The following is a 22727-nucleotide window of genomic DNA, read 5'->3' as shown; positions in this document are numbered from 1 at the left end:
ACAACTCGCGCCGGAGAGAGAGGACAGATGAAAAGAAAGAGCAAGAGAGAACGAGCGTTTTCGCAGAGCTCAGCAAAGCCCAGTGAGGAGACCGGGAAAGGGGGGGAAAGGAGTAAAGGGGTAAAGGGAAGGGGGGCGCCCGCGTGCCGCGCGGCCGCGCGATCCGCGCTGCGTGGTTCGGCTGTTCGGCTCTGCTTCGCTTCGCTTCAAGCCGGCGTGGCACCTTGGCGCACGGCGCGCCGAGGCGGCGAGGCGCCGAGGCGCCGCGATTCCGGCACTTTTGGACGTAACAACCGGGAAAGCAAACGTAACAGGCAGGAAACTAATACATGTATCTCTATGGAAGTAAAACGGGACCGGCGTTTTTGAACGCAACTGACAGGAAAACGTATCAACCAAGAACGTATCAACGAGGTTCTACTGTATCTAAATACTCATCTTTATTTTGTTTTCTTTGGTGGCACTCGGATGTGTGGGCTCCGCGTTGCGCCGTGACGTGTTTCGGCATTGAAAATGATTGTGGAACGCTTTGTCTCGTGCATTGCAGGGAGGCTGTTCTTTTCGGAGGACGCATTGTGCAGTCCCCTGCATCGGCTGATTGTGGTGCTCTTCCAACATGCCAAGTCCTCAGACCTGCAGGTAAAGTTCTTTGAGAGTACCACTCGCTGTTTATGATTTGAGTGATTTGAGCAACAAGCAGAAACTCTGCAAGATTGGTTCAGAAGCTGCAAAGCATTTTTCGCTTTGCTCCTTGATTCCATTGTCAACCCCCTGATTTATGGGAGAATGGCAGAAGTGAATTTTTGTTTTGATCAACCCCTTAACGGCACTAAACCTAAAAAATATATATATATGTATTCTACTTGGGTAGGACAGGCATGTATCAAAATAAATGATTGTTGGAAAAACAAATTCTGTAACGTTTATGTTTTAACACAAATTTTTTATTTGTGTGCCAAACTGAATTGTACCCCTGTGGGATGACAATAGCGCCTGTCCCCAGTAATGTGCATCCCCGACTTCCCTGGACCTCTGAGCACACACTGGTTGGGTACAAATGCTATCATCATCATCCCACAGGGGTACAATTTCGGTTTTGCCTGCAAGTTGAAAAAATTTTATTGTAGCATAAATATTGGGGAGAAAAAAAAGTTTTTTTCGACGAACATTTTCTTTGAGACATGCGCATCCTAACCAGGTAGAAAAATATTTTTGTTGGTTCAGTGTTTTCTTAAGTTAAGCACAGTGTTTTTGCAAAAGAAGGCGAACTTAAATACGAGTAAATGAAAAGTTGTAATTAGTTCTGGTAGTTCGAGGTTCAGGACTTTTGGCACGTATGGTGGAACAAACTACTTGCATACCTTGACTCTGTAAAAGTTGAAGCTGCTTACTTTTTTGGGGGGGGGGGCTTTTAAGGGGGAACAGTGGTCTTGGAGCTTTTCTTCTTCTTCAATTTCAAGCCCAACGAACCTGCACAAGCTTGTTTAGTTTTTTAGTGCTGATTTTAAATACCTGGTCATTTTCTCAGTCCTCGAGCCTTCCTTTTTTAAAGGAACAATAGGGAAAAAAACTGCTCAACAAAATATTTTCTCTAACAGATGACTGTTGGGCAGGAGATCGAACTATAGGGGGCGCTCTGACCCGTTTGTTTTCCCCACGCTCGGTGTTTACTCAACACAAGGCCTGTACACATGCCAACAGGCCTTATGGGCATGGCCATGTGGTCTTCTACAATAGAGCGCGGGGCACAGTTTAATGTAGAAAATACTAACAATCGACGAAGCGACGTTAAGTGCCGGATCTATCTTCTGAGAATGCGAGCTTGACCCACTTCGGCTTTTGTGCTAAGCTGGGATCGTGCATGCTGCATTGTTCATGTAGGCCGTCGTGGAAACAAAAGCGCCCCTCCTCCCCCTCGCCGGAGAACACGAACTCCAGTCGAACGCTGACGCCGCGTTCGGTTATGTCGGCCGAGCGCTGCGTCATTGTATTTGTTGTCCCCATCCGTGTAGTTGATAAGTTAACCGCTTGGGGCGTAACGGTCTGTCCTCCTCCCCAATAGTCGGAGACAGGTTAAGAAAGAAGTGGAAGCCCCTCCCACCCCTTTCCACTTCAGCAGAGCAAACAGTGGAGAGGAGGTCGCCTCCTCTCCAGCCCTCGCTCTATTGAAGTGGAAAGAAGTGGGAGAAGCTTCCACTTCGTTCTTGACGTGTCACCGACTATAGATACTACAAAGTACAAAGAATACAACGTTGGAACTATGTTTCAAATTAAGTCATAATTAGTGATTTTGCCGCACATTCAAGTTCAGTGCTCGATATCTGGCTACCAAGTAATAAAACAAAAGACCAATCAAAATTTTCCTACACCTATATTGGAAAATCTGTTCTCAATATTGTATGACTCACACATTTAGCTACCGTATTTACACAATTGTAGGTCGACTCGATTGTAAGTCAACCACATCGCACATCAGCAAAAAAAAAAAAAAAATTTTTTTCTTTTAGATGCGTTTTTTATTGCAAACACGTGAGAACATCAAAGTATCTGTTTTGAAAGCCGAGCCTCCAACACGCAATCGATGCCTTCTGGCGTGCTTTGGCTGCGCATGCACGTGCGAGGTGCATGACATGGCCAGGCGTTATCGGAACTAGGAAGTTCACGCTGGAGGCAGGACAACTGAAACTGCTCTCTGTTGTTCTCACTCCATCCGCGACTAGACTACGACTCGTCCGCACTGGTGATGTCAATCCCGTCGTCATCACTGCTATGTTCTCGAAGCACGTCGTCGGCGTCGTCCAATGAAATCTTGCACTTCGCAAATGACAGGACCATTCGCATCTTTTGTGCTTGTTCGGCGATCGTGTTGGACGTCACGGGTAGGGACCGATTGTGCACGTTTGCGGCGTACGTTGCAAGCCTGACCTCCAACTCCGAAGGCATCCCCACCTATCCAGACTTTGGCCTGTGGAAGCTTCTTTGTTTGCCGTCACACTTTAATATTCTGCGCCACCCTCCGACGGGTCGAACTTGCGTCCAACAGCGCAGTTGTTGTTTGCTTCCGAGTGAAGAACGGCCATAAATGAGCACCGAAAACCTAAACTGCCAGGATCACGCGTTTCAATACAAATGAACATAGTTAGCGCACCAGCATGATCTCGTACTCGATCAAACGATGTGCGACCGTGAATCGTGCGAAAAACTGCGAAGAGAAGCCGCGGCGGCGTGGGGTGAGCGAGCCAGGCGAGCCGGGAGGCTGTTCCTGCGGCCTCCGGAGTGGCTCTTACGAGAAGTGCCGTCACCCCCCGGGGGTCGGGCACTCCGCGCTCTGTTCACCGCCGTATATTCGGGTTAATTTGCGGATCGCTATGGATAATACTCGTTCGCGCAAATAAAACAATAATTAATTTGTAAGATGAGCGCACAGAATAGTGCAGTGCTAGAGGTACAACTGGCTGAACTCGTAACAAGCGGAGGTGTTCATGATATCGCAATTGTTTCGTTTTTGCCGGCGGTGGAATGCTTTGATTCGATTATAAGTCGACCCCCCCCCCACTTCAGATTTTCAAAAATTAAAAGAGGGTTGACCCACATTCGTGTAAATACGGTAATTGAAACGGTTTGCGCCACTTATATTTTGTATTTCGACTAAAAAGAAGCTGTTAACGCTCTGACCAGTAGTAAGCCCAGGACCGAAGACGTCACATATCACGCGCTTTCGGTACCGCGGGTCGCCCCCGTCGGTGGAGGAGGTTTCCGCGTCGTCCGGTTAAAATATGACGCACTGATATTTAGTTACTCTCTCTGTGCCTGCTGGCTTGCCCAAACCCCGAGAGACGTGGAAACCGCAAAAAAGGTAGACGCTTAAATGTGACTAAAAAATAAGTCAATGTGTTCACCACCTGTCTTGGGTTCTTATACATAGAGTTTTATCATGATACAGTATGTTAATATATCTGAGGAGCTTGCACGAACCAGCAACATGCAAAATTTTCCAATTTATATGATCAGAAAGGCTTCAAGCTTTGTAGTTTACTTTCTCAAAAGGATGCTGAACCGACATTTGTATGCGAAATTGTGAAGTGAGAAGGAGAGAAGTGGCCTCGCTTCTCTCCTTCTCACTTTGGTTTACCAGGAATTTTGCGAGGTAAGGTGGCAGAAGCGGGTGCTGGGAACTTCAAAACATTACTCATAACATTGATATCTCAAACAGATGGCCGTGTTTTTTTGGAAAAGAAGGGCGCAATCAAGCGAAGACTTTGACATCACACTCCTCCTTTGTAGGAAATCGCGTACCGCCGCCGATTCGCCATTTCCCACGTGGTCCGTCAACAAACCGAGTCCAGCCTGGTTCTTTCACGGGAGCGGGATTCCGCTCCCCGTGTATTCGTACAATGAAACACAATGCTACAAAACACTCAATTTAAACTACAGATGCAAGCGACATTATACAAATATTTGCAAACGCACGTTAAGCCAAAGCTAAACACAAAGAGGGGCTCAGGCCTCGTGTCCTGCGATATCCTAGATCCGGTCGCCACCCACTTGCCTGCGTCTCGGTCTTGTCTGGAGTTCTAAGGGGCCTCTCGCCCCCTGGCCCACCGAGTATATCTCGATTGATGGGCGAGGAGGTTTCTCCTTGCCCGCCACGGGGGCGCCTGCAGCGCCATCCAGTGGCTAGGAGAGAAAGCGGCACGTCGGGAGCCGAATTCGAGATCCCGATCGACCCCGCGGCGACACGACCATGTGATCGTGTCTGAGGCGAGGCAGCTACTTAGCTGTCTCGCGGCCAAAATGGCAGAGTGGTTTGATAGGCGTCCTCGTGAATGCACGGCACGCCATACCTCGAACAGTTGAGAATGAGGGGAAGCTGCCTCGCTCTTCTCCTCCTCGCTTCGGTTCACCTGCCCGAGGGTACAAAGCCAAGAGGAGAGGGGCTGAGAATCATGGCGTAGCATGTCTCGTCGGCCTTGTCGTTCAGTGGCGCACTCCTTTTTCAAAATACGGCCAGCCTTTGAGGATACTACTGTATGAGTGATCTTTTTGTGTTTTGCAGCATCCCAGCTATCTATCGCTCCAGCCTTGTTTTGTGAGTTCCAAATTTCGGTTCCCTTTAAAAAAAAAGTGCAAATCAATAAATTTTTATTTTGGTTTTTAGTATGTTTTTTTATTTTCCTTAAATGTTCATATTTTATGTTTAAAAGTATAAGAACCGAATATTCGGTTCTTATATAAGTATAAGAACCCAATATAGTCATCAGGGGTGGAACGGCTGCGCCATTTGCGCCATTTTGCGCCAGACGCATTTGTCTGCGCCATCCTGCGCCATTTGACGGAAACTGCGCCACAGCCAATACCTTGCGCCATTATGCTCCTAATCGCACAACGTGCGCCAAAAAAAAAAAAAAAAAAAGTATTTTGTCTTGGTTTCGGTTCCTATCGACTCGATTGGCAACAATTAGCCCGTTTAGCTTGGTCGGCCTTGCAATCCTTTCTTCTGTTTATTCTCCCTGTGTATCCCGAGTCGGAAGCGCGCGAAAAAACTCGGGGATCAGATTCGAAGCGCTACACCTGCGACTGGACTGTAAGCGTCAGATTGCCTGAGGCTCTGCGGCCCGGGATCCGGACGTCAGCCAGTTGAAAACAAATGAGCAAAATATTCCTTTTAGTACTTCATCGTTAGAAGTTGAAACCGCATTCCCGCAAGATAATTGCGATTTGATAGAACTGAAACGCGGTCCGATCCGGAACCTTGCCTGCCAGCTGCTGTCACGCGAGCGGTAGATCTGCTCGGCGTACTTTAACCTTGCTCCCGCTAATCGCTTTGAATACGATAACTCCGTTAATTGTAGTCTGCTGCTTCGATATTGAGTTGCACAATAGGATAAACTCGAAATTTGTTGCCCTGTTCCCCCACGCAACTGCACGTCCGTTGCTTACGCACGTCACGTGGTTCGCACATATAATTACTATGTCGAGCACGTGTGGGAATTGTGCGATAAGCAGTGCTGATTTGCATTTTGAGCAGCTGAAAGCCACTCAGAAAATATCAAGGACACCATCTTCAGAAACATATGGTACTTGCTTTTTGATTCTCATTAAGGCTTACAAAGTTTCAAGTTTTGGCATCTGTTACACTGTTATCCCATTACCTAGGTCCCTAACCACTCTTGTTCATCTGTGCTGCTAAGCACAATTGAAATTGCTCCCGTGCTCGTCTAAGACACAAGCTGAAGTGCAGTGAAAACTGATCTGAGCTGCTCCTAGCCTGCTCCTGAATGTAGTTTTAGCTGCTCCCAACCTGCTCCAAAACAGCGGTTTCAGCTGCTCCCGTGGCTGCTCCCAAATACATTTCATGAGTTCCACCCCTGAGTCATGAAATTAGTCAAATACGCTTTGAAGACCTCGTGGCAATCCAGAAAGGCATAAATATGAGCCCTGTTTGTGTGGACGATTCTTCCAAATGTGACGTCGCCTGCCATCGCAAATATTTTGAGAAGTAGGCTTAACCATCTTCTCTCTATTGTAATCTTTTATAGTTTCGATTTCCCACAAAAAATGCTAACAAAAAATTCATTTTCCCACAGCGAAGAAGTGCGTCTACCCATCTGTGGCAATATTTAAACATTTTTTTCTCTTTTTGTAATTTTCGGGGCACCTTCACAATTTGTGTGCAACAATTGTTTTTCTTAATATTGTCTTATCACAATCAAATTTAGCAAGCGTAAGCTTTAGAATATGTTCAATGCAACTATCAAGGTCTAACTAAAATGTCTATTTTTAATATTCATGAGAACTTTAAGGAACTTTTGTAAGCCCCTTGATACTGTTTTTTTTTTTTTTTTAGATTTTCGCTATTTTAATGTAAAGGAGTTCACGGACGTTTTTTGTTGTTCATTGCACTCAGCAGTTTAAAAAAAGCTAATTAGCCTTTCTTAGTAGGCTTTTCTAAGTCTTGCAATGCCCATGTGATTTTTTTGCGTGTGCATTGCATGCAGAACAAAATAAACAAGCTATATCAAAACTAACACCAGATTTACTGAAAGCAGATCAAGCTCTATAAACTTTGAAAATTTGATTCAGTTATTGCAAATAATAATCTAAAAGAAAGTTTTTCCTTTGTGCACGTTGCCTTAACAAAGTAGAAACTTCTGTAAATTTTGGTAGCCTAACTCGTGTACCTATAAATTTAGTCTCCGTACGAAAACACAAAATTGTTGCATATTACTCTTTTGACTTTTCGGGGCATTAGACTTGTTAGAGAACCTAAAACTCGCAATGCGTTCTGCATCTTTCAACCCTATGCAAACAAGGTTAGTTGCAAATTTTTCTTTTCTTGTTAAACCACAATGTCGCGTGAAGTTGCATCACACGCTCGTGCGACCACGACCTATATGAAGTCGCATGAAGGAGTTTGTGTGACCGCGACATTATTTGAAGTCGGTAGCAATCAATTGGGGCAGTGACGAATATTGCCAAACTATATCTGGACGGTGAACCACAGCTTCGCTACACCGGGCACGTGGCTGCCATGAATGTTGGCTTCACGAACCGAAGACATTAACGCCGCTTGATTTTCTTCTCTGTAACAGTTGGGCACTAGAATTGGTTGCATGTCTTGCATGTTACAAACAAGTTACTCGAGGAACTTCAGTAAAATAATCGGGAAGAACATGAAGGTATCAGGAAACATGCAAATTGCAGAGAAGCGGTATGTCAGCCACTCCACCTGGTCGAGTTATTGGCCATTGCTCGGGATTCCGACGTCGTAGCTTCCGACCGTCTGACCCCTGCCGATTTTCCCATCTGGGGAGCACTTGTTATCTTCCCCGTAATGCGGATCGTTGGTCCAGAGAAACTCGACAAGTAAATGTGGATCGACCAAAATCTTTTATTTACAAACTCCCGCGTAAAGCCACCGCGTCTCCCGCTCTTCGTGCGCGCCATCCCTCGGCTCTGTCGGAAAACATCCTCCCGCCACCGTGGCACCGTCTAGCAGGGATGCATGCACTCCTGGTGTGCGTCACCCAATACGCCGTCACCCACCCTCTCTGGCCAGCTCCGCGAGGCATCCCTGCGGTGCCTGGGCACCCTGGGCCCCCTGGAGCTGAACGTGCCAGCGCTGATGCCCGACCACTGGGACCCAGACGCAGCCGCCCAGACCTGCCAGGAGCTCTGCTACGAACTGCTCTTCCCCAAGATGGAGGAATACGTCAACCACTCAGAGTGAGCTGCCTTCTTCCGTCTTGGCTTCGCACACTTTGTTGCTCGCTCAAAAATTGGCGGGTTCTGAATCTTGGATTTCGATCCAGAGTAAAGGTTTCGTAGCTTGGCCTCCGACAACCTACTCACATTCAGCGTTGCTCTATTGGTGTTATCGCTTGATATGACCCACAAGAGGAACTCGAATCTACTCGAGTAAGATTTGCTGCATAGTCATTCTTATAGCCCGACGCGAAGATAGGTGGGAAGGAAGGGGCCAGAACGCCATGGACCTGGCTTTTATATAGTGAAGGTTTGTTCCGGCTACATCCCGTGTTCTTTCGGTTATTAAAGCGGAATGTGTTTGATCAGCCGAATTCTATAAGAAAACCGTCGTAAACAGGCATCGGGGAGGCCTGTGACATTGTGATGTCCCGTGACTGCCATGTCCCGTGACATCATCGTGTTATGTGACGACACAATGTCATGTATGTCATGAAGTCGTGTGATGTTATGACTTCACATCACACCGGGACTTTGTATGAAAGTGATGCCATGATGTCAAACGACATTCTGTAACTGTGCCATCAAGGTGTCATGTGGCTTCATGATGTCATGTGACACTTGACGTGATGAGGTCACGTGACTGTGACGTCACAGGACATTGCGATATGATCACACAGTGACATTGTGTCACATCACAATCATGTGACCTCAGGATGTCGCAAAATATCACACACGCAGCATGTGGCCTGCTGATTCACAACACATTCCGTGCTCCTCTGTCTTTGTCAGCACGATCTAGCTGGTGTAGTTTTTGTTTCAAATTACAAAAATGTTTGAGTACAGCCAACTTCCCTTTCTGCTTTAACCTTTTGTTCATTGTGTGATACACTTTATTAATCAGAACGAGGATATTGTAATTCGGGCCCTGGTTGCTTCGAATGCACTGCGGTAGGCTAGAAAAGCGCTTATAAAATAAAAGCGCCAGCCATAGACAAGGACAGAAAAGGAAGGCGAACAGGACGAGCGCTTCATCCTGTTCGCCTTGTCTATTGTTAGCGCTTTTAATTTTATAAGTCACGATTAACTCGCCCGCTTCGCCACTTTAGTTTAGACTAGCGCTTTTTATCGGATCGAACATCCGCGGTGTTTTGGATGCGGCTTGCCGCATCGTTTTGAATCGTAGCTGTCGGCCGACAGACGCTGGGTGTTCTGTTTGCAGAAATGTGTACCTTGTTCTCTGCATTGCTTGTGGGGTGTCATTTTAGTTTATTTGGGTAATGGGACAAGCTGCGGGAGACACCACTGCAGCGAGTGACTGTAGGTTCACTCAGTGGTGCCACCTAAAGCCACTAAGTATCGACACCTCCTTTCCAGATGTCTCGTACGGTCGACTAATTTGTTGCCTCGTGCAGAATCAATTGTAACTCTCTGAACTTCAGATGTGGTGTCAGGAAGCTCGGGCGTTTTGCTCTGTTGCGCATTGTTCTTTAGTCTGCACATTTCTCTGACAAAAACAGGCTGTGAAAGTTGTCGTAAATGTGGGCTATGTTTTGTCCCCCCAGTGCCAGCGTTGCCAGCTTGGCATGCAAGGCCTTGAAGCGTGCCCTGGCCACCCTTGCCGGCTCAAGGTTTGCATCCGAGCACTGCCGTACCGACATGCAAGACACGTTTGCCTTCCTGCACCCCTTCACGTTGCAAGAGAAGAAGGTGAGCTGATAGTATATGCATGCTGGTAGCAGTGGGGCTGTGCAGCACACCTACTTCAGGATAGTTCTCTTGTGGCCTGTTGAGTTTGGAGTTTTTTTTGGTAACTTCAGTTTTGTTCAACGAATAATAGGGTACCGTATTTTCACAAATATGATGCGACTTTCTTCTTCGAAATTACGCGCTCCAAAACACGCCTCGCGTTATACTCGGAACTGAGTTCTGCCACGAGACACACTAGTCGGGAGAAAGCTATCTTTTTGACTGAACGCGAGAGATTGAGTGCGAAAAAAAAATGGGGGTGTGGGTAGGGAGCCCATCAGTTATTGCGCCACACGAAGGAAGTAACAGAGAACCCAGAAAGCATTCGTTTTTATCTTTGCATCTACAAAGACGTGGTGTGTCATGGGGGAGTGCAGGCAACACCTCTTAGCACTCTTCTCGTGACTTCGCAAAAAAAAAAAAGCCATCGGGGGCGCACATCGAAGCGCCGAAGCAAAGGCTACGCACGTGTATTGACTGTCGTAACAATGCGCTTTTAGCCACATAAGCTTGTCTTATTAGCTAAACAGAAAGCTGCACATACAGTCAAACCCGTTTAAAACGAACAGCAGGAAACGCCACGATTAGTTCGATATAGCAAGTAATTCGATATAGCAAAAACCATTTACAACGAACTTTCACGATGCGTTCGTTGTAAGGCGAGAGCTTCTCTTTCTCTCTCATGTCTTCGCTTCCACCGGGTAATAAAGCGCTGGAAAGATTTTTTTTTTTTTGCATGCATGCAGAATTTGTTTTTTTTTTAGCCTATCTCCCCTTCTGAATCACTTATCTTCGAAGGCAACCGCTTTGGGATGAAGTTTTTTTTTCTGTGCGTGCGTGCTGTGTTTTTTTTTTCTAGCTTTTCTTTTCTGAATCGCTTCTCTTTTTCAATTTTGTTCGGGGTTTCAGCTTTTAAAATGTTCTTTTTTTCCTAGATTTTTTTGGGGGAAGGGGGGAAGGGACAGGCTAGAAGGCCATTGTTTGCGCGTTTTTGGAAGCCTTCCCGAGGGGAAAAAGTTTGATATAGCCAATATGTTGTTCGGTATAAAAAGTACTTTTTACATGCATCTTTGTTTACATTTTCCGTGAGTTCGATATCGAGAATAATTCGCTGTACGTGGGTTCGTTCTAAATGGGTTTCACTGTACCAACGGGGCTAAAAAAGATTTTATTTTGTGGGCAAAATATTACACCGCTAAGTAATCAGTATGAAATGGCACGAGGTATGCTTATAAGACGTCTACAGAAAAATGTGATTGTTTTAAGTCGATGACATTGAGTCACGCAATGATTGCTGTGGGAATGCATATTTTATACAGAACTACTTCCACAATATGGTGGGACCCTCAGTGATTGGACGCATTAAAACGGATCACAGTAAAACTCAGGTAGACTTAGTCAACGTGGACACGGCTAAACAAGTGTCACGTAAGATCATGTAAGCTTTGTTACCGCATGCAGTCACTGAATTTTTTGCATTATATCCAGGCCACGTGGCAAAGTTAATCTTATTTCGATCGAATGACATTATGGGGTCGGAAAATCAGCTCGTAACGCTCATATAGTCACTCAGGATCGCGAGCTGATTCAATCCCATAATATCATTTAATGAAATGATAATAGCCTTCCTTGTGGCAGTGGTACTAAACTTGCTTACTTATTGCAGTCAACTAATCCACTTCTCACTGTGGACGGGAGCTGCATTAGAACAAAATATGATTTTTTTTTATCCAATAACACTATTACCTTAATACAGCTAAGATTTGAGTATAAATGCGGTAAAGGCAGTGAAATAACATTAGTATAAATAAACACCTAAACACAAACAACGCACTTTCAATAATTGCAGATAAACTTGTTATTCACCATAAGGTGAAAACTTGAATGTTACCACAAATATTTACAAATAACGAGATTCCATTTTATCATGAGATTAAAGCATCCGACTGAAGCACTCTACTAAAGTCCTACATGACCAACAGAGCCCGTAAATAAATTTTTTCTCACCTGTCAATCATATCCATACATCCTGCAATATCCTTGACGAAAAAATTTTAACACAAACTCCAAGAACTCTTTCTCTGTCGAGGCAGAGAGGTCTATCGATAATCGACCAATATTATCATGGACTAGTTGCCAAGTTCCGTGAATTCACGTAAATGATGTACTATCAAGAGAACACAAAAGAGGCACACATAAAAGCAGCGGCAGAAGCTGGGGACAAAAGGCTTAACGTCGTCGATCCATCTCTTGCTCGTGTGTGCTGCCTGCAGCAGTGACTAGGGATGCCGCAAACTTTTTTCGAATCGAAGTTTCGACTATCGAATCAAGCAATTCGAAAGGTTCGAAAGATTTCAAGTTTTCTAACTTTCTGTATTCTAAAATTCGATGGAAGTCGAATTTTCGAACTTGTAAAACTAAGAAGTTTGACGCTTTTCGTACCGTCGAACTTATGACGCTAAAAATTCGATCCTTTTCGAATTTTCGATCTTATTACGCTGCAAAATTCAATGCTTGTCAAACTTTCGGACTTGATATACCAAAAAATTCGATGATTTTCGAACTTTTGAACTTCTTGCACTAAAAAATTCGAAGCTTTTCGATCTTCCGAATTTCCTACTCTAAAGAATTCAATCATTTTCTAACTTAATTATCAAGAGAAATTGAAAAGTTTAGAATTTTCGAATCGTGACATGTCAAAAGTTTGACGAACCCTAAAAGTTCGACGTTCGTTGAACTTCAAAAGGCCGGCAGACGGTTTCATTTGAATTCAAGTAGTGAGGTACATTCGTAATTCTTTTTTTTTTCGTCTAAGTTGTTTGAGGTATCGCATTTAAATTAACACCACAGACAGTACATAACATTGCCATCTGCAGAATACAAAATAATGTATTTATTGTTTTTTCGCGTTCAGGATTAAATTAACTCATGGGAGAAGATATCTAATATTGTTCAAGTTCAGCACGTCATAAAAAAATAAACATTTGTTTTTTCGCTTCACGTTCTTGGGGCGTGTTTCTTTTAGCCTGCACACATTTTGGTAGGAGAAACTTGTTTTGAAGTTCTGAGCTTCTGAATATGCAAGAATACAACACTTCCGGCGAATTCTTGATAGTTTTTTTTTTCAGCTTTTTATTCTTGCATTTATTGTTATGTTTATTTATTTAATTTCTTTTTATCAATGGCACAGTTATTCAGGTCGACAAGACATAGCTGTGAACTTCCGAACCACTAAGCTTGTGACAAGTAGTGCCTTCTGACAACGAGTTTTCGAGAATGACCATCTACTCGATCTTTTATGCAGTGAAGAGCGACAGGAGCTATACATATGCATAAATAATTTCTGATTAAAATGAGCTCCACCACGCCCTCTTTCTCCGTAATTTTTTCTTTAACAGTCTGAAATATCTGAAAGGGGGGTGAGCCCCTCCCATTCTTCTTCTTCCGACGCCACTTGTATGGTAGAATGCTCATCGACCTCTAGGTGTGTCGGCTTCTGTGCTTTTTTGCGAGGCGTTTCCTCTGTCCCAGAAAATAAACCTCCAGGACAATTACAGACTTAACTTACTATATGTCAGCGTCACTCGGGCAATGTTCGATCGGATTACTACCAGCGTGCAAGGGGTAGGGAGGTAGTTTGCCAGGTTGCTTCAAGGTTTTTCTGAGCTTCAACCTCCTGCCCGCCCCTGGACGTTTCGAACTGGATGAGTATCGTAAAGCAGTGCGTTTGTGTGATCACTACTGTGTGATGCACGCTAAAGACCCCCCCCCCCCCCCCCTGGGCCTTGCGGTCACAATTACTGATCTATGGTTACACGTCACTCTGCATCTGCAAGCAAATATTCCAGCACATCCGGGACACTCGTCGTCTCATTTAATTGCCTGACCCAACTTCACGGAGTCTAAATATCACACCCTATCTTTTCTAAACCTGATTTCGTGAAAAACAGTGAGTCGTGAAAACATTATTTGAAACTGAAACTGTGGAGGAACATGAAAACCGGACTTCGAACTTTGAAAACTTGGACCTAAAAGAAATTCAAAACCTTCGAATGTTTTTTTTTTAATTTAGCATTAAAAGAGAATCGAAACCTTCGAACTTTATAGAGAAAGAAGTTTGAAATATTTGAATTTTTCGAACTTTATGTTTATACAAATTCGAAGCGTTCGAATTTTTCTAATTTCATATCCAAAGAATTTCTAAATCTTCGAATTTTTCGAATTTCCCATCTGAGGAAATTCGAAATTTTCGAATATCTTGAATTTCCAAGTTCGGAAAGTTCGAAAACTTCGAATTTATTGAACCTCAAGTAAAAAAATATTTGAACCCGAAATTTTAGAAACCGTGAAAGCTTTGAACTTTTCAAATTCGAAACTTCACTGTGATCGAAAGTTAAGAATTTTTCGAATTCGAACCTCGGTCGGTACGAAAAATATAATAAAAGTTGAGAATTTTTCGAATTCGAACCTCGGTCGGTACGAAAATATAGAATGTTTTCGAATTCGAACTTCAGTTCGCTTCGAAAGTATCGAAACCTTTCGAAATCGAACCTAGGCTGGTTCGCGACATCCCTAGCAGTGACTGGATTTTTTTGGTTTCCTTCCCTTCTGAAATGTCTCAGCGTTCCTTTTCAGACAGTCAACAGCTCACATACAGTTTAAATTCTCTAGAATCGGAGCCCGTATGAAGGATGAAAATGTCATCGCCGGAGCCGGCTCATTTGAAAAGTGTGGGGAGCTGCGGGAATGCGCTGTTTCCCTGCAGTTACGGGGTAGCGTAAAGTTTGAAAAGAACGCTCACCCAAAATGAAGAGATAAATGGGGAGAAACATGGGGTGGGCTATCTTTAAGAATTCCACTGAAAAACTTTATAAAAAATTAATGATAAACAGTCTGGTACTAGCTAAAGCGTGTTTCACATGCAGCGATTTTGGCCCTAGAGCGGCGCAACTTTCGCCGTCGCGGCGCTCGTGCCGCTCAACCGCTGCGGCTGGCCAGAGCGCCGCGACGGCACAAATTGCGGCGCTCTAGGGCCAAAACCGCTGCATGTGAAACACGCTTAAGAACAATGTGACGCGGAAACTGATATCGCAGATCGCGGACACCGCAGAGAAACGTTCCAGATAGGCAGAGTTTTGAGATAGTTCTTGCATGGGTTCCTGGGAATCCAGGAGTTCCTCAGATTCCTCAGAGGTGTTCCCTGGGCTCCCGAATTTCCTTTGCCATCCATCCCCTAACTATTCTTCCAGTTAAAGCATGATTGTAGATCTTCCATTGGTTCCCTCTAGTACTGTGCAATGTAGTTTTAATGATCTGTAGGCATTTGCCCTGCGTCGGGGCACCAGTGCCAGGAGGATCCTCGGCTCTCATTCGAGAGATGCGAGCGTTTCTCTAAATCAACTCGTGTCTGACATACCAACTCCACAACCTTGGTTTCAAGTTTAGGATATGCTGAAGTCTGTCCATGAAATGGAATTCTCTTTATGTTGCTGCTCATCGCGAGGCTGTTTTTAGATCCCACACTACCGCTCGCTCTCCTTGAATATGCCGAATGTCTGTTGTGCCACGAGGTTGTCACGAATTTCTGCACATAACTTTTTTTCCTCAAAGGCAGTGGTAAACTGCTGTCGAGCAATCCACTAACAATTAAAACAGAAAGAGGGTGGAAACAAAAAATGTGACAAGCGTGTAAAAAAGAAAGATAATGTCATCGGCTTCACATTGTTGCGAGACTGTGGTGGATTTTATGTGAGATTGGACTTTTTCCGGCAAAATGTTGCAAACATACTTTACGTGCTCGACTCTGTAGTAGAAGACTCATGTTTGGTTTTTGTTCTTTTTTGTTTTGATTATAATGCAATTAAATGCAAAGGTGCGAGCGAGCTGGACAAGAATGACGAAAATAATCCCTGGAGAAGGGGAACAAGGGGGACAAACACAAATCTCCAAACACAGCTAGGTGACTGGTGCACGACCGAAAAAAACCACCTGGTCCCGGTTCAATACCTGGACCATGCAGACTTTTTCGGTCATGCACCAGTCATCTAGCTGTGTTTGGAGATTTGTGTTTGTCCCACTTGTTCCCCTTCTCCAGGGATTATTTTCGTCATTCTTTTTTGTCTTTTTGCTGCAGTGCGAAGTGGGTCCGCACGGATTCGCTCGGAATAAATTATATGATGGAGAGTTCTTTCGTGCTTGAATTAATATTTTTCTTCATAGAAATAATGTATGGTCATCGTATGGAATTTTTGAAAGCAATCGAATTGACCGAGGTTAAATTAATGCAAGTTTACTGAATGGGCAAAGCTTTCTTTTTCTCTCGAGGTGGCAATGAGTAAAGCAGTCTTATATCTCGTGGTCGTCTGCAGTCTTGAAAAGTGGGTTCAGGAAGCAAGATAAATTCTATGCTTTTCAAGCAGAAGTCTGATTTTCTGATAATTTTAGAGAAGAATATTTGCCCATATTAAATTAAAAGGACAGCGAATTTCCAAAGGCACCTTTCAAAGTGCCTGGATAGGATGTGACAAAATGAGCCAATATTTATTTGTGAGATCGATTTGAAGGCTTTCAGTCAACGAATCAGTAAATTTATATTTAGTTAGAGATCATGCATAAAAAGACTGTCAGCCTTTCCACTTTGGTGAAGAAGGAAGATCAGCAAAGCTGTACTATGGTGGGAATGAAGTATTTATAAATGTAAGTATGAAGTATTTATAAAGGTGTGATTGAATAATTGGTTATTTGATTGATTAAAGAATCAGTCATAAATATAACGATCCGGGGTTGTAATTTATCTTGTACCCGCAGTGACCATGGCCTTGTGATCGCTGTGGTACACTGCCATAGGGTGTACGCCGACGGCAGGCATATTCTTCGTGAAGACAAGGTCTATACACGTCTGATGCTTGGTCATGGGCACCGTAGGTTCATTCACACACGCAACCTCGAGGCGCTCGAGCATAAACGAAGTGAACCACTTTTCCTCCTGGCTTGGAATGTTATAGTTAAAGTCACCCGTCACTACGGCAGACGTGTCATCGTCGAGCATGACCCAGCCAAAGACGTCCATCATGAATGCTTCAATGTCTCTCTTGGGTGTCGCAGGGGGGCGACCACCGGACCATTGCGCACCTTGACGGAAAAACTCTAAAGGTTGCCGCCATCTATGAGCAACAGGGGCAGCCAAGTTGGTTTTCTGGTTGCCGCCATCGCTCATAGATGACGGTAGCTGTCCAGAGTTTTCTATACTTTCGTGTCAACATTTGTTCGGTACCAGGCACAAAACTGGGGAAACTAGCCCTTAACAGCTCCGCTGTGATACAAATATCCGTTCCTACATAAGCCTCTGTGGCTTGTGCATATAGGTTTGCGACAGAGCACCGTTGGTAGTTTGAAAATACGCCCAAACTTTTCTCCGAGTCAAAATAAAGGAAAGAACAGAACATGCTTCTAGGTGGACGTCCAGAATAGACACATCAATTTGGAATCGCTTCTCACTTAAATTGAAATCTCTCACTCAACGTAAGTATTGCTCAAAAATAATTTTTTTAGGCACATTGATTTTGTGTTTTTTGTCCTATTTATGCATTTACAAAAATCTTTTGGGGAGTTGGGTGTCCCTTTATGTTGGAGTTGCACCCAATTCGAACAACGCAATCTGCCCCCCACTGCTGCTTGCAGCCCTTGGCCGTGAGTCGTCCCTGGGGCCCTGCAGACCCGTCGCTCTGGCAGCTGTGGGCCCCGGAGCATGCCTGTGGCCACGCTGCCTGGATCAAGGACCTGGTCTGCACCCTGGTGCGGTGCGTGGAGGACCAGGTGCTCTGGGCCCTGCTGCCGGTCTGCCAAGGGATGGTGAGCCTCCGTCTCTGATGCACTGGCCCTCTACCCTGGCTGGGGGAACGGCAAGTCTGCCAGAGCTGTAAAAGCATGCTAAGTTTAGTTCAACCTAATTTAACCTGACCTTACCTCAACTCTTAACTAACCTTAACCTTAATGAAGGTGCAGTCCAGTTATGCCATTTACGCCACCTTGAAAAATTCCCGCTTGCTTGTGCCTTGCTGTGCCCAATGGGAAAACTTGCACCCAAAAGGAAAACTTGCACCAAACGGCACCAAAACATATGAATCTACGGACAAAGTGGTTTTTGAAAGAGGTTTCGTTTTCATTTGGCAACTGTGGGAATTCAGTGGAGCTTGGCCATCACAATCCAATCCAGATTTTCGGCTCCATGGCGTTGTTTCACCAGTGCCCCTCTGTACCTTCGGTGCCTGGAAAAAGAGTGGGAAACCAACGAGCCTCCGCTGTTGTCGCAAGTGCAACGTTTTGCCGTTAAGTGCACCACTGAAAATGGGTCATTTATATGGATAGATGGATGGATGCACTGCATTAATTCATCCTTTTTGGTTGTTCCGAATATGCGGGCGGTATGCTAGTGCCGTATCACCCGCACATTCGGAAAACTATATGGCCATGAGGGAATTCTGGCGCTTGGAATGAGCCATTTGATATTGAAACGTTCCACTACCGTATTTACTCGCAGAATGAACGCACTTTTTTCCCTGAAAAATCGATCCAAAGTTGGGGGGGGGGGGGGGGGGGGGGGGGGCGTTCATTACGCGAAGTAAAATTTTTGCGTCCGTATTTACTCGCATAATGAAGGGACCCTTTATCCTGAAAAATCGAAGCAACTTCTTATCTCTGCGCGCGGCGCCCGATCCCGTAACCTAACTAAGCTGTGCAAAAAAAAAAAAAAATCAGGAAAAACCTTTTTTTTTTTAGTTCCTTGGTTTTTTTTTTTTTTTTTTTTTTTACGCCTTTCGCGAGCTGTTTTGTTTGCTTAGGCGAGGGCTTCGCTTATCTTTCTCATCTCTTTGCGCGCGGCGCGCGACTCACGACCCCCCCCCACCCCACCCCGCCCGCCCGTAACCAAACTGCGCTGTGCAAAACTTTTTTTGTTTCTCAGTTTTGTGTTTTTTTGTTTTTTTTGCCGCCTTTCGCAATTTGTTTTGTTTGCTTGGAGGGCTTCTCCGCTTCTCTTTCTTACCTCCTTGCGCGCGGCGGTGCGCGAACCCAAAGCCCAAACTGCGCTGTGCAAAAAAAAAAAAAAAAAAACCTTTTTATGTTTTTTTTTTTGTTTTGTTTTCGTTGGATCTTTGCGAATTTTTTTAACGCCTTTTGCGAGGCGTTTTGTTCGCCCACGCTGCCCATGCATTCGCGACCTCGCTGCACCAGGATAGAAAAGTGTGTTCATTTCGCGGGCCTTGGGGGGGGGGGGGGGGGTTCAAAATTTTGATGTCCGAGTTGGGGGTGCGTTTATTACGCGAGTAAAAAAAAAAGTCTAAATTTTGAGAGCCGACTTGGCTCGAACTTTATAAACTTTACTTAGTTATAACTTCAATGTCTGTAATTCTTCCAGCATGTTACTCGTTCATGACGCTAGTTATAATGCTCATTCACGAAGATTTTCTCATAGAAAACGGCATAAAGCAAAAAAATAGAAAACGGCATAAAGCACATTCTGCGTTAGATGCATGGATGTGCTTTGTTTTTAAGCCAGGGTTTCTGTGGTTTTGAATTTGATGCGAAACCACCCTGGCAACGGCGCATGCAAAAAAAGGGGGGTTGAAATCTCGTCGCAAGGCAGCAAGCTTGCTTACGCGTACAGTGAGAGAGAGATGGAGCACGTGCTTTGGAGGAAATGGGTAGGCTTCGAATAGCAGGGTCACAGCCTGGGTGTCTGACTGTGGGAGGTATGAGCTTCAAGTTTTACTCCTGCCAGGGTGCTAGCTTTGGCAAAGCTCTTTTCCAGAGACACTACGTTCGACAATGTTTGTGCCATCGAGACACTAATTCTGTACCAAGTTCCCCTGTGCAGCATTGCCCCAGAGGAATGCACTGTGCTATCTGTTTTACCACTGCCTTTATCAAATGAGGCAGGATGAAAGGGAAACATTTTTTTAAAAGCTACGGGCTTGTTTTAAGTCGAGAGTGTCACAAAGTGTTGTAACGAACCATGGTAACAGAGGCGTATAACAATCATGCGGGTGGTGCCGCTATGGGACACATGGTCGAGTGGTTCATGCCACTATGGATTATGTGGTCACGTGGGGTCATGGTGGCACGTTGTCACGTTACGTGGTACCGTGACAGCATGACATCACATTGTCGCATCAACTGGATGGCACAGTATCGCGTGAAGACATGTGTTGGTGTCACTGACCACCTAACTTGACGTCAGTGTTACGTGACAACTGTCTCCTCACTTTAGCGGAAAAGCATGGCGTCACGCTACAAAAGCCCCGCAAGTCCACATTCTGCATACAGTTTGGTAGTCTTGCGCGAATATTTGAATAGTAGTTTTGAATAAGCCATTCAAATATTCGCATAGAGTAACTGCAATATTCATACTTTCCGAAGTGTTGATGGTGGTAAGTTAGCTCCTTTGAGTGCGCTTCCCACCGAGCACCTGTGCGCAGCCGGGAAGCAATGCCCCAGCGGCTGCCACCAGTTGCAGCAGGTGGCAGCTGGTCTAAGCAGCGTGCACATAAAGCGACCTTAGCTTTAACAACTTCCACTTGTGGATGCCATCTGTCCATCTATCTCCCATTATTTCTTTTTCTCGGTCCGCGAGCAAGAAGCAAATTCTGTCACGCTATACCGAGACTGACCACGTCATGTTTATTGCAATCGGATTCGCTTTTCGGTTGGCAGATCTATAAATACATGCTAAAACTTACTACATCTGGTGCATATTAACAAAGTGCAGGGGTGAAAAAGAATATGTGCAACTTACCCTCTATTTTGAAACTTCACGTGTGACTGAGCCGGCAGTGTTGGTTCGTCTGCTCAGGAGCGCAGGACGAGAACCACGTCATGCCGTCGACGCGCCGCTGATTATCAGTGTTGCCCAGCTGCTTGAGCCGGTAGTTTTGGTTTTGCCATGCCGCCAGACCGAAATTTGGATACGCGATATCTACAAAACTATACACACAATCGAAAAACCAATGATATCTCATGATTCAGAGTCGCCGACTTGGACCAAACAGATTATAACCCGAAAATCGTAAAAATGGAGTGGAGTTGCCCTTTAAGTACTGTGCATTGTAGGGAAAATCTTGGAGAAACTATTCAATATTCAATTAGAAATGATTTGGCCAAAACCACTTTTCGCTTCAGACTTGCTTCAAACTTAAAATCTATTATTTGTACAAAACTATAGTACTCACTTCATATGTAGGATCAAGGAGACTTTTTTCTTAATAATTAGGCCCTCGTGGCTCGTGTTTTCATACAGACCTAGGCAAGCACGAGTGCCTTGCCAGGGCCCTTTGGCAGGGTATGACGAAGGGTTAGCCATAACGCTGTCTTTCTCTCGTTTCTGTGGCCAAGACGGAGCTGTGCGAGCTGCTCTTCCCGTTCCTGGTGGAGATGCTGGCAGAGCAGGGCGGAGCACACTGGGAGGGCGTGGCTGGGGGCATCTCCACCTTCCTGGAGCACCACGTGAACAGCCACTGTAGCGACGACGGCCACAGCCAGTCGACGCTATCCTCCTCGGAGCCACGTGAGCATCTGTCTTTTTGGGACGGTTTGGCTGGAAGACCAAGGGCCGGTACTTTGGGGCTTGCCGCCTCTTGAGGGCGACGGAGTAGAGCGGGGGCTCTCAAACCGCACGAGGAATGCCTCTCTGGAGCGATGGCCGAGGAGCCCCTCCTGGTCTTAGCACTGATGCAACATAGTGCAGAAGCAGAAAAAGATAACCGCATCTCCACGAGGTGAATGATGTTAATTGGGGCGAAGCTCTGGTGGTGCTTGTCTGCGTAGATGCTGAGCCGCAGCGCCCTCTCGTCTATAAACCTTGGGCCAATGCATGGAAAGTTTAACGCGATTATATACGCATTTGACCGCAGCGCCCTCTCCTGTATTAACGCTGAGCGGCTACATGCAACGTTTCATCCATGACATTCCCAGCTCTTGAGTTACTACCATATCTCAGAGCCCCCACTCATCCCGCAGTTGTGGCCGAGTGGTTAAGGCGATGGACTAGAAATCCATTGGGGTCTCCTCGCACAGGTGTGAATCCTGTCGATTGCGCAATCATTTTTTTCTTTTTATGTAAGCACGGACGCCGGACGGGCAAGGCTACATGGAGCTTGGCCCCTAAAACCTTGTGAGCCGTCATGCGCATACTAGGGAGGCACATAGTTATACATCAAAGGGTGGCTCAGACCTTTTGAAGGAATGCCTGAGCAGCACTAGGGGAGAGGAACGGCTGAGGAAATTAGGAAGCTTGGGAACCCGTGAGGGTGCTTTGGGGAATCTTTATGTCCCTATACAAACCCATGGAGTAGAGACAGATATCATTTAGAAGTTTGCTTTCCATCTTGTTACGGTTTATCTGAAGAGACTTTGTTGCACCTCTGTGACTGCTATAAAGTGCCTTTTTTATCGGGCTAAATTTTACGAGGACACTTGTTTAAAAAAAAAAGGGTGCTTTTTTTCGCCCACAATGTGCGAAGAAGTAAAAGCGATAGCTGTACGTTTTGGGCAACCTGGTGACCCCAGGCACTGAACCAGGTTACCGGCATGCTAGATAGTCCGTGGTCATTTCTGCCGCAAGAGGGCCAAGGGCAAATGGCCACGCGAGCAGCGCTCCACCGCCGATAAAAGGCCGTTGCAGCGTATGCACCAGGCTTTTGGGGCCGTGGAGCATGGTGATAAGAGGTAATACAGTCGAGGCCGGTTATATTACACCCGGTGTATTGAATTATTGTTTA

The 22727-nt window shown here is 45.3% G+C and overlaps 1 protein-coding gene across 1 annotated transcript in view; it reads left to right on the top strand.

Moving 5' to 3' along the window:
• The window catches only part of LOC8039133 (serine-protein kinase ATM), a 397758-nt gene that overhangs the window by 214214 nt on the left and 160817 nt on the right, over positions 1 to 22727 (top strand). The window contains exons 33-37 of the mRNA XM_040208992.3: positions 548 to 639; positions 8060 to 8226; positions 9771 to 9915; positions 17635 to 17805; positions 21343 to 21514. Of these exons, the coding sequence (XP_040064926.2) occupies positions 548 to 639; positions 8060 to 8226; positions 9771 to 9915; positions 17635 to 17805; positions 21343 to 21514 (747 nt within the window). The remainder of the gene's footprint in view (positions 1 to 547; positions 640 to 8059; positions 8227 to 9770; positions 9916 to 17634; positions 17806 to 21342; positions 21515 to 22727) is intronic.

The sequence above is a fragment of the Ixodes scapularis genome, unplaced genomic scaffold (assembly GCF_016920785.2).
Source record: "Ixodes scapularis isolate PalLabHiFi unplaced genomic scaffold, ASM1692078v2 PGA_scaffold2__306_contigs__length_199485367, whole genome shotgun sequence".
Classification (NCBI taxonomy): Eukaryota; Metazoa; Arthropoda; class Arachnida; order Ixodida; family Ixodidae; genus Ixodes; species Ixodes scapularis.
This window is presented reverse-complemented; position numbering and strand designations above follow the sequence as displayed.